The sequence below is a fragment of the Pteronotus mesoamericanus genome, unplaced genomic scaffold (assembly GCF_021234165.1).
Source record: "Pteronotus mesoamericanus isolate MK-2021 breed Mesoamerican mustached bat unplaced genomic scaffold, CSHL_Meso_final contig_203, whole genome shotgun sequence".
NCBI classification, from domain to species: Eukaryota; Metazoa; Chordata; class Mammalia; order Chiroptera; family Mormoopidae; genus Pteronotus; species Pteronotus mesoamericanus.
The window spans coordinates 727,096-741,260 of record NW_026555087.1 but is presented as its reverse complement, the minus strand read 5'-3'; the positions used below and the strand labels follow the sequence as shown (position 1 = coordinate 741,260).

Sequence of the window (14,165 nt, the reverse complement as noted above, 5' to 3'; positions counted from 1 at the left end):
CCAACACCCACGTCTGGCTCTCACTTCCCTTCCTGGACATTTCCCCAGGCAGCTCGGGGCGTGGGCAGGGGCGAGGGCGGGGAGCCAGTCCCGCTCTGCTGTCCTCAGTCGAGGTGGCCGCTCAGCCCAGGACGCCGGCTGAGGGCAGGGCCGTGCCCACCGTGGGGCCTGGGGCCCCAGCGCAGGGCCGGGCTGCGCTGGGGGTTTGGAACCTCAGGGGAGTGTCCAAAGGAGGTGCACGGAGCCGCGCACACGGCCCGAGTGCGGGCTGCAGCTCAGATGGACTCGGGGCCCCTCCCAGGGCCTGGACCCACCTCATTGTGAAACCCATGTTGTGGGGTGTGGCTGGCATTTTAGAAACTAGGAATATCTCACTTCTGTGTTTGCACCTCGCTGAGCTCTGTTCCATGAAGCCTTTCCCCCCCGATTTCATTTAACGGGGTGACATTGGCTCCAAACACTCTATGCTGTCAGGGATACAGGGACGTCGCTCCGCTGCCTGCCCTCGGCCGCGCTCCCCGCCCGGGGCCCGGCCTCCCTCGGTCACCGCGTAGCCCCCCCCCACCGCCATCCCCTCTGGCGACCACCTGTCTGTTGCCTTGTGTCTATGAATCTGTTTTCGCGTGTTGCTTTTTGTTTCATGTCCCCCATATGCACGAACTCCCCCCCGTGGGCGGTGTTTGTCCTCCTCTGCCTGACGTGCTGCACGCGGCCCGCGTGGTGCTCTTGGCGCCCGCCCGCACTGCCACCGGTGACGGTGCGTCGCCCTTGCTTGGGCGGGGCAGGGGGCCGTGCATGCGGGCCCCGCCTCCCGGCGTCCGCACCTCCATCGCTGCCACGTCGTGGCCGCTGTGAAAGACGCTCCCGTGAACGGGGAGGTTCATATGTCATTATGAGAAAGCCTTTTCTTTTATTTTTCGGCGAAGTCCCCAGAAGAGGAATTGCTGAGTTCCATGGGACGCTCTTCCTCCCTGTGAGACGCCTGCACGCGTGTCGCTCAGGGACAGCCGCCGCTTCCGCTCCCACGCCCAGGCCGGAGGTTCCCTTTCCTCCCTGCCCCCGCCGTGGCCGGGGAGACGTCACACACACCAGTCCTGGATCCTGGGTGTTTCTCGGGTGGGCTCCCCGCTCCGGGGCCTCTACAATGCCCGGCGCCGCCATCTGCCCCGAATCCCACCCAGCGGTCAGCGGGGCCGCAGGGGCCAGCAGGGCGGGCCGACCCCGGGGAGCTGGGAGGCTGCCGTGGCGGGGTCCCCAGTGCACACAGATCTCTCTGCAGGGGGCTGCGCAGGTCTTTCCGTGCAGGTGGAAGGGCGGCTTTCTGCTTCCTGTGCGGGAAGTGGAGGGAGGGGGCCTCCGCTCTCCTCCCCACAGCAGCCTCCCCGGCTGGAAACACAGGGCCCCTGGCAATCGAGCTCTTGCTTCTGCAGCCGCCCAACCACCGCAGGGGGGGCCGCAGGCCCGCTGGCGTCCCTCGGAGGGGTTGGTGCCGCACTCCCAGGCGGAGGCCGGCCGGTGTCCCCATCCTGGACGCACTCCCCGCACTGGGGCCCCGCACAGGCAGGGGGGCCCTGTGGCCGTTTGGGTGGGACCAAGGCTTCACTCCCAAGCTTTTCTCAGACGCACCTCAGGGGACAGAGGTGAGGGCCTCGGAGCAGCAGCTCTTGGGCTGGGGGCCTGGCAGGTCGCAGGGTTTCAGGGAGGGAGGCGGCTGGGGGGGCGGGGCCGGCAGGAAGGGTGGGGGTCCGGCCCTGGGCGGGGGGTCAGAGGGACTCGGCCCTGGGATAAAGGGAGGCGTCACAGAACAGGGACAGAAACGAGCAGTGCCCATCAGACGTCAGGCACGCAGGGAGGCGGGAGGGCCCGGGGGGCCTGGGGAGATCTTACTCCCGGGAAAAGGAAATTTTTATGAAATTTTAATTGCCAGCAAATGTGCCCTTTTAAAATCTGAAAGGGCTGGAACGGCTTGTTTGCTGGAATGTTCCTGTTCCGGGCTGAAACCGAGCGCCCGCCAGCCTGTGGCCTGCGCATGCGGGTCCCAGGGGCCCAGCCTGGTGGTACTCAGGAGCCCGATGACTCAGCGGACGCTGAGATAGGTCTTCCCTCCTGTGCGTGTGTGTGCGTGTGTGCGTGTGTGCGTGTCTGGGGGTGGCGTTGGGCAGGGGAGTGGGGCCAGCCCAGCCTGGCCCGGGGCCCTCCCGGGGGGCTGACCCCTCCCGTTCCCCACCTAAAGAACAGGGAGCCTCAGGGGCTGCGCTCGTCGGGGAGGGAAGCCGCTGCCCCCAGGTCCCTCCAGCCAGTGGAGCCAAGTTGGGGGGCTGGGAGGGGGTGTGGGGGGGGCGTGGGGGCCGTGTGCCCGCTGGTGGGGGGCACCGAGGTCGGCGCAGCTCAGGGCGGGTCCGCAGCCCTCCTCGGCGTCGGCTGCGGTCACGGGGAGGCCTGGCCCAGACCCGGCCCCCGGCCCCGGTCGGCAGGCCCCAGGGGCCGGACCTGCATGCTGGAGCGCGGGCACGGGGGCCGGGGGGGCGTGGACGGCGTGGGGCGGGGGTTGCAGGAGCTCCCGATGAGGCGGACGAGGGGGTGGAGGGGCCCGGTGCCACCCTGAGGCCAGCCTGGGCCTGGAGGGCCGGGCTCCCCGCCGCCGCTCTGACCACAGGAGCTCGGGGCTTCCTGCCCCAGGTGGGGCCTGGGACGGGGCCTCCAGGCCCAGGACAGGGTGGGCGGGGTCCCGGAGGGTTCCGGGCAGCGGGCCTGGGCCACAACCGCTGCCGCCGGGGTGGCCGGTGGGGCGGATGCGACGCGCTGCTGAGTGCCGCCATGGCTCCTGTGTGGGCGCCTCGCGTGCCAGGGCCGGGGCGGGGGCGGGGCGGGAGGAGGGGCCACCCGCCTCACCCCTGCTCCCCTCCCGCAGCCCCAGGACCATGAACAACACCACCTGCCCGCCCTGGTCCCCGGTGTTCACGCATGTCCACTACACCTACCTGGGCCTGCTGCTGGTGCTGGGCCTGCTGCTCAACGGCCTGGCGCTCTGGGTGTTCTGCTGCCGCCTGCGCCAGTGGACAGAGACCCGCGTCTACATGGTCAACCTGGCGGTGGCCGACCTCTGCCTGCTCTGCACCCTGCCCTTCATGGTCTACTCGCTGACCGACAGCCTCCCTGGGGGGGACACCGTGCTGTGCCAGGTCTCCCAGAGCGTCTACCTGGTCAACAGGTACATGAGCATCGGGCTGATCACAGCCATCGCCGTGGACCGCTACGTGGCCGTGCGGCACCCGCTGTGTGCCCGCGGGCTGCGCTCCCCGCGGCAGGCCGGGGCCGTGTGCGTGGCCCTCTGGCTGCTGGTGGTCGGCTCCCTGGGGTTGCGCTGGGCCCTGAAGGACCAGGAGGGCGGCTTCTGCTTCCAGAACCCCACCCGGCAGCACCCCCAGACCGTGGCCTTTTCGCTGCTGGGCTTCTACCTGCCGCTGGTCGTGCTGCTGGCCTGCTCCCTGCAGGTGGTGGCCGCCTTGGGCCGCAGGCTGGACACTGACGCGGGCCCGGCGGAGGCCACCCGCAAGGCCTCCCGCATGGTCTGGGCCAACCTGGCCGTGTTCGTGGTCTGCTTCCTGCCGCTGCACGCGGTGCTGACGTGGCGGCTCGCCACGGGCCTGAGCACCTGCGCCAGCAGGTACGCCCTGTACGTCACCAGCGGGCTCTCGGACGCCAACTGCTGCCTGGACGCCGTCTGCTACTACTACACGGCCAAGGAGTTCCAGGAGGCCTCTGCCCTGACAGGGAGCCCCAGGGCCAAGGCCCCCAAGAGCCAGGACTCCATGTGTGTGACGCTGGCCTAGGAGACGGGCGTGGGGCAGGGGCCGAGTCGTCGGGGCACTCGGGCGGTGCTGCCTGCTGGGGGGCGGGGCCGGCCGGCGGCAAGGAGCCCCCCGACAGGCCCGGAGCCCGCGGGCCCTGTCCTGCGGGCCTGCTGGGCAGCGATGGCCCAGGCATGGAGCCGGGGACGGTGACCGCCCCGCCCCTGGGAGGGAGGACGGACAGGACTGAGGGCCGGAGGACCGTGGCCCCTGGGACAGAGCTGCACACCTGCCGCGTCCAGGGCCTGGCACCCCTGGGCCCCGGGTGCGGGAACCCACTAGGTGCTGCCGCCCCCGGGGGCCGGAATAAAGCTGTCGAACAGGGCTGCCTGACTGAGCTACGCGTGCCGCCCCAGCCCTGGCGTGCCTCCCGTGCGGCGGGAGGCGGGGGCAGGGGGCGTCTCTCCAGGGGGCTCTCCATTGCCCTCCAACCTGCCTCCCACCTGCCCACTTCCCAGCCGCCTGGTCTCCCGCCGGCTCAGGCCCGGACCCCACACACATGCGTAGGTGGGGCCGTGGGGTCTGCCTGGCAGATGCACTCCCGTGCTTCATCCAGGAAAGCCGGGAGCCTGCCTGGAGGAGACGGCAGCTGGGGGCCCAGCCAGGCGGTCTGTGCTGCGGCCGCGCCTCCCTGGCCTCACCTCCAGACTCAGGCGGAAGCGACCGCGGCGGCCCGGCGGCTGCCATGGGCGCTGGTCCAGGTGGGCCTGGGTTCGGGACCCGGCTCTGTGCCCGCCCCCCGCATGCCCTGGCCGCCCAGCCGCCCCCCGCCCTGCTCTCCCGCTGTCCTGTCCCTGAGGAGTGGCCAGCCTCACCCCCCCCACGCAGGGCCCCGATGCCCCCCGCCCCGCCAGACTCCCCGTGTCTGCGCCCCCGGCCCTGCCTGCCACCCACATGGCCCTGCCCTCCGGGAACGGCTGCCGCCCCGGCCTCTGCCACCCCAACCCACGAGGGTCTGGGTTTCCAAAGACCTGAGGGGTCCCCAGAAGGACCTCGCCCCGGGGCGCAGGCCCATGGGGGCCAGGCTGCCGGAATGTCTAGTCCTGTCCTCGGCCAGGTTTGGGAACCAGGAGAACGGGCAGAGCTCGGCCAGGGACTCGGTGCCAGCGCGCCCCCCGCTCTGCCGCCCCGGCACTGGAAGACCAAGGAGGGGGTGCCGGGTGCCGGTGTGGGTCAGCGCCAGCAAAGAGCCTGCGGCTGGATCTCTGGCTCCAGCCACGTGGCAGGGGCCTCCCGGACCCCTGAGCTCAGAGGGGCAGCAGCTGCGCGGCCCCACAGGAGGGGGGAAGGTGCCCTGCCCAGTGCCTCTGCAGGGCCTCCTGGCAGCGGAGGGGCCCTCGGCTCCCGAAGGACCCACCCACCCTCTGTGGATGCACAGGGTCCTCCCTCCAACTGGCCCTTGGGGGCACTGCTCTGCTCCAAGTCTGGGGGGCAACCACGCCTAAACGCAGGTTCCGGGCCCAGGGAACCGCCCGGAGCCACGTGGCTCCTGACCAGAGGGCGGGGCTTCGGGTGGGACCTGAGTGGCAGCGGATCCTGTGCAGAGACAGAGGTGCCTCCGGGCCGCCCCACGTCTGTCCGTCCCTAACAGCCTGTGCTGTCTGTCTGGCCGGGGCTCCGTAGCCGCAAGTCCCTCCTCCGGGGCAGGTCCGCGGCCTGAAGAGGGCTCTTCCTGTCCGAGCCGGCGCAAGGCTGGCCGCCGGTGGTCAGGGGAGACGGCGTCATGGAGGAGGGGCTGCAGCACCCACCAGGGAACCCAGCGGCCCGAGGGCCAGGCCCCACGGTCTTCGCTCCAGCTGCCGGCAGAGCCCCTCCTGAGTGCACGTCCGGCCCGCACGGGGGTGCGTCGGGCAGGGGGCGCGCCGAGGGGCCTGGCACCGCCAGCCGGGGCAGGCTGTGCCCTTGGAGTCAGCCCCACGCGGCGCGGGGTTAACGGTGAAGTTGGACCTCGGTCCCTGCGTTTGGCAAGGAAAGAGTTCAGGGCCAAGAACTCGAACTGGGAGAGGGAGACCATGGAGAGAGGCGGGGAGGCAGAGGCGAGCCCGCAGGGCGGCGGGGACTCAGACCGCAGGTCACAGAGCCGGAGTGGGGCCCTGGGAGCCCAGGAGAGAGGGCGCACAGGGACCTGCCCCAGGGAAGGGCAGAGGCATGGGGGGTGTGGGGAGGGAGGGGGCGCCCTTTACCTTAAGGGTTTCCATCCGGAGGCCCCAGAGGAGGGTTTCAGAAGATCGTGCGTCCGCTTCCCAGGTGTGTCCCCTCAGGGTTGCGGCCTCCGCCGGGCGGCCGGCGCCGGGTAGGGGACCTCAGTCACCGCAGCTGGCCCCACGCGCGCCCGGGCGCTGCTCCGCGGCCTGGCTGTGCCGCTTTGCTGGGCCTGGGGCTGAAACACAGCTGAACCTGGATGTTGCCGCTGGTTTAACCAAGAGGCTGCTGTGGCCCGCGGCCCTGCCCGTGTTCCCGAGGTGTCTGGTGCGGGTCGGAGCCGCCCTGTCTCGGGAGGCTCGTGTGGGGCGCACGGGAGGCTATTGCCAGGCCCCTTCGCCCCTGCTCGGAGGGGTCTCAGCCGCAGGACCGGTGACCTGAATGTTGTTTGCCCAGCTCTGCCGGTGGCTGGGCCCCGGGGCTTTCCACTCCTGTGCCGTCAGTTCCTGGCCCGAGGTCCCTGTGCTGCCCCTGCCTGCGTCACCTCGTGGCCACTCTGCCCCAGGAGCCCCTCCTTGGGCTGCCTGCCTCCTCTGGAGCGCGCAGCGGGATGCAGAGCCCAGCCTGACGCAGGAAACCGCCACCCACGTCCCCAGAGCTGCCGTCCAGACAAAAGCGTAGCGAGCCACCTCGCCGCCCCCGCCCCGTCTTGTGGGGCCAGGCCCCCCCCGGCCTGGGAGAGGCCACCCTGGCACTCGCCGCAGGCAGGAGGGGCGCCCCCGCCCGGCCCTCAGGGCGCTGCCACCGCCGCGCCCACTCGCAGCCCCAGCCCAGCGGTGCAGACCGACGGCTCCACACCGCGCTGGGCGTCTGCAGGGCGTCAGGAGCGGGCGGCCTCCCTCCTCGCCCAGGTGCCCGAGGCTGAGGCCCTGTTCCTGCCCCTCGCCCTGCCCCCTCCAGGTGCCCCTGGGGACGGTCCCCCCACCCCAAGGGGCGTCGCCTGACCTCCCACAGGCCACGCGCTCACAGCCCCCTCAGCCAGACCCTCGGGCCGGCCTGGCCGGGCTCAGGCCTGCGCCCCCAGGGCTGCTGTGTTGGGGTGGCCACCTCCTGCTCAGCCAGAATACACCCCTGGTCGGGGGGCTCAGAAGCCCCTTTGGGACGGAGATTTGCACACAGCAGCTTCCACAGAGCTCCCTTCCCAGCCCCACCCAAGGGGGGCGAGTATAGCAGGACTGGCTGCTGTGGGTGCCCGGCCTCGGAGGGCCGCTGGCCCTTCTGTCCCCAAGGGGGTCCCGGGCAGCGCCCCACAGCGCCCACTGCGCCGTCCCCTCTTGACGGAGCGGGTGCCCGGAGCCCCGTGCGGCAGCTGCGGGCAGCGGGAGCGCCGGCCCAGGGTCGCACGTTCCCCTGGGGGTGGCTGGCTGGCCGGCTGCCAGCCATGAACCACAGGGCCTTCCTGTGGGGGCTGCCCAGCAGGTGCCAACCGCAGGGGCCAGGGAGGGGGGCCGCGGCCCCGCCAGGGAGGCCTTGCGTGCGAGGCCGGGGTCCCCGGGCTCCATCTGGCCCGAGCTCCAGGCCACCGCAAAGCGCAGCCAGGAAGGAAGCGTGGCAGGTGGCGTGCACCGCAGGCGGGGCTGGCCGGGCACAGGTGGAAGGAACCGCATGACCCCGCCCCTGAGGAGCGCGTGAGGCAGCGACCTGCAGAGCGGCCTGGCTGAGCGCACCGGGCCCTGGCCCAGGGCCCCGAGGCCCCCGCCGTCCCAGATCGGTGAGTGCCCACGGGTCCGGCCTGGCCTGCCCTCGCCCTGTCGGCCGCCTCGGGGGCTCCCAGGAGCAGGGTGCGGGGCCGGCCCCCGTCCGTCCTCCTCCGTCCCTGGCCGCGCCCTTCCTGAGCTCGGCGGGTCCCGGCCACACCCGAGCCGGGGCAGCGTGGGGGCCTGCGCCCGGGGGAAGGAGCGTGTTGCCCGCTCAGCCTCCCCGTGGGCCCGCGGCTGGGCCCTGGCCCCTGGGCAGGCCACAGGGCCCGGGGGGCAGGGGCCGGGTTGGCTGAAGCGCCCGGTGAAGAGGCCCAGAGAGCAGCCCCCACAGGGCCCCTGCCTGGCCGGGCGCCGCGGGGTGGGGCGGGGCGTGCGCTGGTTGGGGGGGCGCGGTGGAGCCCCTGGGGCACAACATGGGGGCGGGGGAGGGGAGGGAGGCAGAGAAGCCGCAGCGCCCCCCTCCCTCCCCCCAGGAGCGGCTGGCCGGGCAGGTGCGCCCCGGCCCGCTCGTGGCACCCAGGCTGCCGGGCATGGCGCCCGTGGGCGACGGCCCTGCCAACAGCTCCGCCAACGGCTCCAGCGGCTGCAGCACAGACAGGAGCGCCTCCCTGCAGATGGCAACCAGCGCCTCCATCGGCCTCATCCTGGCGCTGGGCCTGCTGCTCAACGGCCTGGCGCTCTGGGTGTTCTGCTGCCGCCTGCGTCGGTGGACGGAGACCCGCGTCTACATGGTCAACCTGGCGGTGGCCGACTACCTGCTGCTGCTGAGCCTGCCGGGGGTCCTGCACACGCTGGGCGAGGCGCCGGGGACGCAGGAGGGCGCCCTGTGCAGGGTCCTGCAGGGCTTCTATTACATCAACACCTACATGAGCATGTGGCTCCTCACGGCCATCGCCGCCGACCGCTACGCCGCCCTGCGCTTCCCACTGCGGGCCCGGAACTGGCGCAGCCCCCGCCAGGCCGCCCTCACCTGCGCGGCCCTCTGGGTGCTGGTCGTCGGAGCCGTGGCCCTGCCCGTGGCCTGGCAGGGCCCGGGAGAGAGCTTCTGCTTCGGGAAGGGCCGCACGCGGGGCCCCAGGGCCCTGGGCTTCTCCCTGCTCCTCTTCTCCCTCCCGCTGACCGTCCTGAGCTTCTGCTCCGGCCAGGTCCTCCGGCACCTGCTCCGCAAGTGGGCGCGGGCACAGCCCCAGGCCGCCGCCCCCATCCTCAGGGCCCTCTGCGTGGTGACCGCCAACCTGGCCACCTTCATGCTCTGCTTCCTCCCGCTGCATGTGGCCTTGCTGGCCACGCTCGTGGTCCAGTGGACGGGCGCGGCCTGCCCCACTGTCCAGAGGGTAGCGACCTTCGTGCAGGTGGCCTCCCGCATCGCCAACGCCAACTGCTGCCTGGACGCCGTCTGCTACTATTTCGTGGCCACGGAGTTCCAGGAGGAGGTGGGGGCCGTGCTCGCCAGGCCCCCGCTCCCCAGGGGGAGAGCGCCGGGCGCTGCTGCCTGCGGCGCCCCCGTCCTGGGCGCCCGGGGGAGCAGCACGGAAGGGGACCCCCGCACGGCCCAGGGCGCCCCAGGCCGCCCCGGAGCCTCCACCTTCCCACTGCTGCCGTGTCCACGAGAAGCAGCCGCCCTCGGTGCGGCGTGACCAGCCGCCACCTCAGGCTACGGGTCCTGGGGCCGGGCTTCCCCGCTGCCAGTAGAATTTGACGCAACAACGGAAGGATTGCGACCACACGGGTCTTTTCCCTTGAAGCTCAGCCTCTCGGGGGCCTCTCCGTTGTCCCCTCTCAAGCGCGATGGTGCAGAGTGACCCCCGTTCCCTCCAGGTGACCCCAACCTCCGTCTCCTCCCTCCGAGTGCCAGGCGTCCTCAGGAGAGTGTCGCCGGAAAAGGAGCCCTCATCTCTCCTGTCACCTCCGGCCACAACGGGAGGCCGACGTCCAGACAGCTCAGGGCCGCCGCCCCCGCGCGGGTCCCCCTTAAAGAGACACAGCCGCCCAGTGAAATTGAAGAAGTCCTTTTTTTTTTTTAAAGAAGGGGAAGCTTGGATCCTCGCGGAGCGTGAAAGAGGCCCCCTTCCTTGCCCTCGCCTCGCCAGCCCCAGGCAGGGTCCCGCGCACGCCCCTCACAGCCCCCTCGCCCGCCCCCCGCCCGCAGGCTCAAGCAGGGGGGGCCCGGGCCTGACGCTGCAGCATCGCGGGCGACGGGCTGCGAGGGGCTGAGAGGAGGCCCCGGGGACCCTGCCTGTCCCCCCGACATTGTGGGTTGAAGGCCGCGCCCACCCCGCCTGGGTAAGAATCAAACCACGGGGCCAGCGCACCCCCGGCTCTGAGAAGCCCTGAGGGGCTCCTGTGGGCACTGGAGGCCCCCCGCGGGGGCCCTGGCAGCAGCGGTGGGTGCTCCCGCGGGCCTCAGGTGCCCGTGACGGGAGGGAGGGGGGCCCGCCTCCCCCCTCGCCTCGCTCCCCGCATCGCCCCGCGGTGCGGTCCCGGCCGCTCCCCAGCCCTCGCAGGGAGAGCTGTCCCGGCAGAACGGGGGAGACCGGCCCGGGCTGGGCGGTGCCCCCGCCAGACCCGCCTTCCTGCAGGGCCACCGGCCTCCGCCCGAGCCAAGGCCCAGAGCCCTGGGCCCGCGCGCTGTCCATACGGGGCTGGCGGTCAGAGCAGCCATGCGCGTGCAGGCCCCACGGCGGCACGGGCTCGCCGGGCATCCTGGCCCACTGGCCGCGGCAGCCGCTCACCCGCACCCCACGTGAGCGCTGCATGAGGCCCGGGGGGGCTCCTGTCCCCTGCTCTCCCTTCGTGGGCTGCCTGCTGGCCGTGTGGGCTGCCATCCTGCCCATGTGTGCCTGCTCCCCCACCCCGGGGACCGCGCATCCCAGTCCCTGAAGAGGGTGCTCCTCGTCGCGGGGGAGGGGCAAACCCTGAGCTGTGAGCGACCGGACCCCTGACCCCCGCCATCCGGCTCAGCCCAGGGCGGTGGTGAAGCCGCCCGGGCTGCCGCGGCCGCTGAGTGTGGCCCGACCCCGCTGCCCCCGCTGCCCCCGCCCCAGCAGCCACCAGCCCGGGTCTGACTGCAGGAAGACACGGGGGGCCGACCCCGGGGACCTCGCAAAGGCCCAGGGAGAAGGAGGGCCCGGGGCTCCGGCTGTGAGCACACTCGTGGGAGCAGCGCTGGCTCAGCCTGCGGTGCCTTAGTGCCCCTATGGCTCCTTCTCCCGGGGGGCAGCGCCTCAGGCACCTTCCGCACTGATCCGTTCCCGTTCCTTTGGGGAATCCGGTGCCTGAGGCCCAGGCCCTCCCAGCCGGGGGGCGGTGTTGGGGGCCCCAGGCTGCCCACTGAGGGCAGCCAGCCCAGGTCCGTTTCGGGGGGGCGGCGGGGGGGTGCCGTCCCAGGGCTGGGAACTGGTGCTCCAAGCCCTGGAACCATGGCCGAGCTGGGTCGCTGGCCTCGGTGCTGGGCGCCTTGCTCCCGGCTGGACAGACCCGGCAGGCGCAGCGTTGGGGGCACGGGCAGGCGGCCCCGCCCCTGCCTCTCCCCGCGCAGCTGCGCCCAGCCGTGGCCGGGCGGCTAGGTAATTTAGGGAGGGCATGTGAATGCGAACTGTGACCTAAATGGGCTTCAGAGGAGTGGCAAGCTCAGCAGAGACGCAGCCAAAGTGTGAGCAGGCAGGGCCGGGGAGGGGACCCCGAGGGGCGCCAGCCAGCGGCACCCCCAGCCGCCCGTGGGGCGCCAGGCCACGATCCCGACGGCCGGGGACGATCTCCACCCCGACGGCTGGCGCTGGGACGGGCTCCGTCCTCTCCCGCGGGTGGAACGCCGCACGGCGGGCTCTCCAGCCTCAGGCACCGCCTTCCGTCAGCGCTGGGGCCGGGAGTCGGGCGCCAGCGCCTGGGGCGGGGCGGGGGGCGCGGCGCGGCCAGGCTCTGGGGGGCCGACTCCGGGGTCACAGTCTCCTCCTCGCTGCCCCCTCCATGGCTGAAGGGGTGAGGGAGCTCCGTGGGCCTGTTTGGAAGGGCACAGGTCCCCTCGTGGGGGCCCAGGTCCCACAGCGGCCCGCCCGCTGGGCCCGCCTGCCGTGGCCGCGCTGGGCTTGGCCTGGGCGCCCGTGCGCCAGGCCGGCAGAGCAGCCCCCAGTGGTCCCGCTGGCCCTCGCCGGGCTCCCAGCGCAGGTCCGGTGACCTGCATCCCAGCCCTCTCCTCTCAGCCCGCCTGCGTCCCCGGTGTGGGTCCAGGGTCAGCCTGCACAGGCGTGGGGCTCAGGGCGTGACTGCAGGCGGGCACCCGCGGGCACGTCCGGACATCGGCGGTCAGGCCCCTGCCTTCAGCGCCGGGGGATCGCAGAGCATCGGAGGCCAAGTGGCTGCCCTACCCCCGCCCCAGCCCCCGGGAGCTGGAGCCCCAGGGCCTGGCCAGGACCCCTGGCCAGGGCCGTTGGGGTCCAGGGCGGGTACCCCTCAGGCGTCCTGTGCAGATGCAGCACCTTTAAGACTCCCACAAACAGCCGAGGACCCGGAAGGGCCCCCCCGCCGCGCACCGTCTGTCCGAGTGACCCTGAGAAACAGCCGCAGCGTTGGCCCGAGGCCCCGCCGGCGCAGGCACCGCAGGCCTGGGCCCCTCTGTCGGGGACACTGAGGCCAGGCCACGAGGCCCCCATCTGAACACCGGCCGGCTCAGCCTGGGGGGGCTGTTGCCCAGGCCTGGGGAGCCCCAGGAAAAAGGCCTGAGTCCCGGGCGCTGGCCTGGGGCCTGGGGGTGAGGGAGCCTTGGCAAGGACAGGATGTGGGCCCGCCGCCTGTGACGGGCTCTGAAAACCGGCCACCCTCGTCGGGGCTGCGGCCGTGAAGGCCCGAGCCGAGGCCTCACCACAGGACGTGGGTCCTGCTGGCGGTGACTCAGGGCGTTCGCTCTGACCGGCCGTGGGGAGGAGTAGCCGGTGGCGGGGAGTGGCCGGCTCGCCTGTTGCCGGACAGGCCTCGGTGTCCCCGTGGGCCAGGGGAGGGCGCCGGGTCGCAGGTTTCCTGCTTCCCACGGACGCAGACACGGAGCTTCCCCCTCCGGGGCTGACGGCCGGGGAGCCGCTCCGAACCGGGGCACGGGGCGGTGGGTGGAGGCTTCCCACCGCCCTTGGGCCGCAGGCAGGTGGGGCCCGAGGGGGCGCCTGCCGCAGACCCTGCAACGCAGGCTGCTCCCCCAACAGGGCGGCTTCGTCCCCGCGCGGCCCAGAGGCCTGCGGGGTAGCTCTGCGGCGCGGACGCCCCGGTGAGGAGCCGGAGCCGGCATGGCCGGCCTCCCCCGCCCCCCAACAAGGGCGCAGCTCCGCGGGGTTGGGGGGCAGCCCGCCGTGCCGAAGTGCGGGGGAGGCTGCGCTTAACGCAACTTCACTCACAGGACGCGCAGGCCGACCCTCGGCTGCACGGCAGGCCCTGTGGGCACGGCACCGGCCGCGGCCGCTCTCTCGCCGTGTGGACCGGTCCCCCGAGCTGCAGCGCTGAGGACAGCACAGGGCCAGCTCTTTTTCAACATTTAAGTGTCTTGGGGCAACACTGGTTTGAAAACATGCAAACTTCAGGTGTTCGAGATAATTCGACCTCCGGGCCCCCGGTGGGGGGCTGCCCGTCTGAAGCCTAATCTTCTGTCATCTTGTTCTCGACCCTGCGACCCCGTCGTTCCGTGGCACTGGGCCAGGGGTTTGAGGACGGCTCTGGGCTCCGCGCCGCCGCCGCGCCGGCCCCCGGCGTCCAGGCCGCTCTTCTGCGGCCCCTGCCTGGGGGTAGCAGCCCCTCCCGCTCCGAGCAAGGCAGCCTCGGGGTCCGGAGCCCGAGAGGGGGGCCTTCCTGAGCGGCCCTTGACGCAGCCAGAGGCACCTTCGCAGAGGGGTTGGGTCATTTGGGGTCAAGTCTGAGTTCTAGGGTGGGAAGTCGGGATGAACGCGTGCAGGGAAGTTGGGGGTCCGGGCCCGGGGCGGGAAACCCGCCTCTTGGGGTGTTTAAAGGAACAGCTACGGGGAGTTGGTTGGCAGGTCTGGGCCCGTCCTCCCAGGGCGGACCATGGAACCCTCACTTAGGAGGGGAAAAACTAAACCAGAAAATGAGAGCCATTCCAGCAGAGAGAAGCGTCTTGCGCTGGCAGCCCGCCCCCGCCCCAGGCGGCAGGGCACCTCGGGGTGACCCCCTGACCTGGGAGCCCGTGCACTGGGACTCCAAGACCGTGACTGGGTCCCCGGGAAGCCAGAGGCGGGTGGGAGGGTGTGGGGCGCACAGGCAACAGGGAGAGGTGGGTGGGGCTGGGCTGTGGGGTGGGGTCTGTGTCAAGTGCGGCGTCCACATCCCGGGTACCCGGCTGGACTGTGGGGACATGGTGGAGGGACCGCTCCCCCCGACACCATGGAACGAGGGCCTGCGCACTGCCCTTGGGCAG

At 72.2% G+C, this 14,165-nt stretch overlaps 2 protein-coding genes across 2 annotated transcripts; both read left to right on the top strand.

Moving 5' to 3' along the window:
* The first annotated feature begins 2,921 nt into the window (after window positions 1–2,921).
* On the top strand, window positions 2,922–3,833 carry LOC129068251 (G-protein coupled receptor 35-like). The gene has a single exon (XM_054570382.1). The coding sequence runs from the start codon at window positions 2,922–2,924 to the stop codon at window positions 3,831–3,833; it is 912 nt and encodes a 303-aa protein (XP_054426357.1).
* A 4,450-nt stretch (window positions 3,834–8,283) lies between these two features.
* LOC129068280 (G-protein coupled receptor 35-like) lies at window positions 8,284–9,390 on the top strand. Its single transcript, XM_054570429.1, has one exon. The coding sequence runs from the start codon at window positions 8,284–8,286 to the stop codon at window positions 9,388–9,390; it is 1,107 nt and encodes a 368-aa protein (XP_054426404.1).
* Window positions 9,391–14,165: the final 4,775 nt, after the last annotated feature.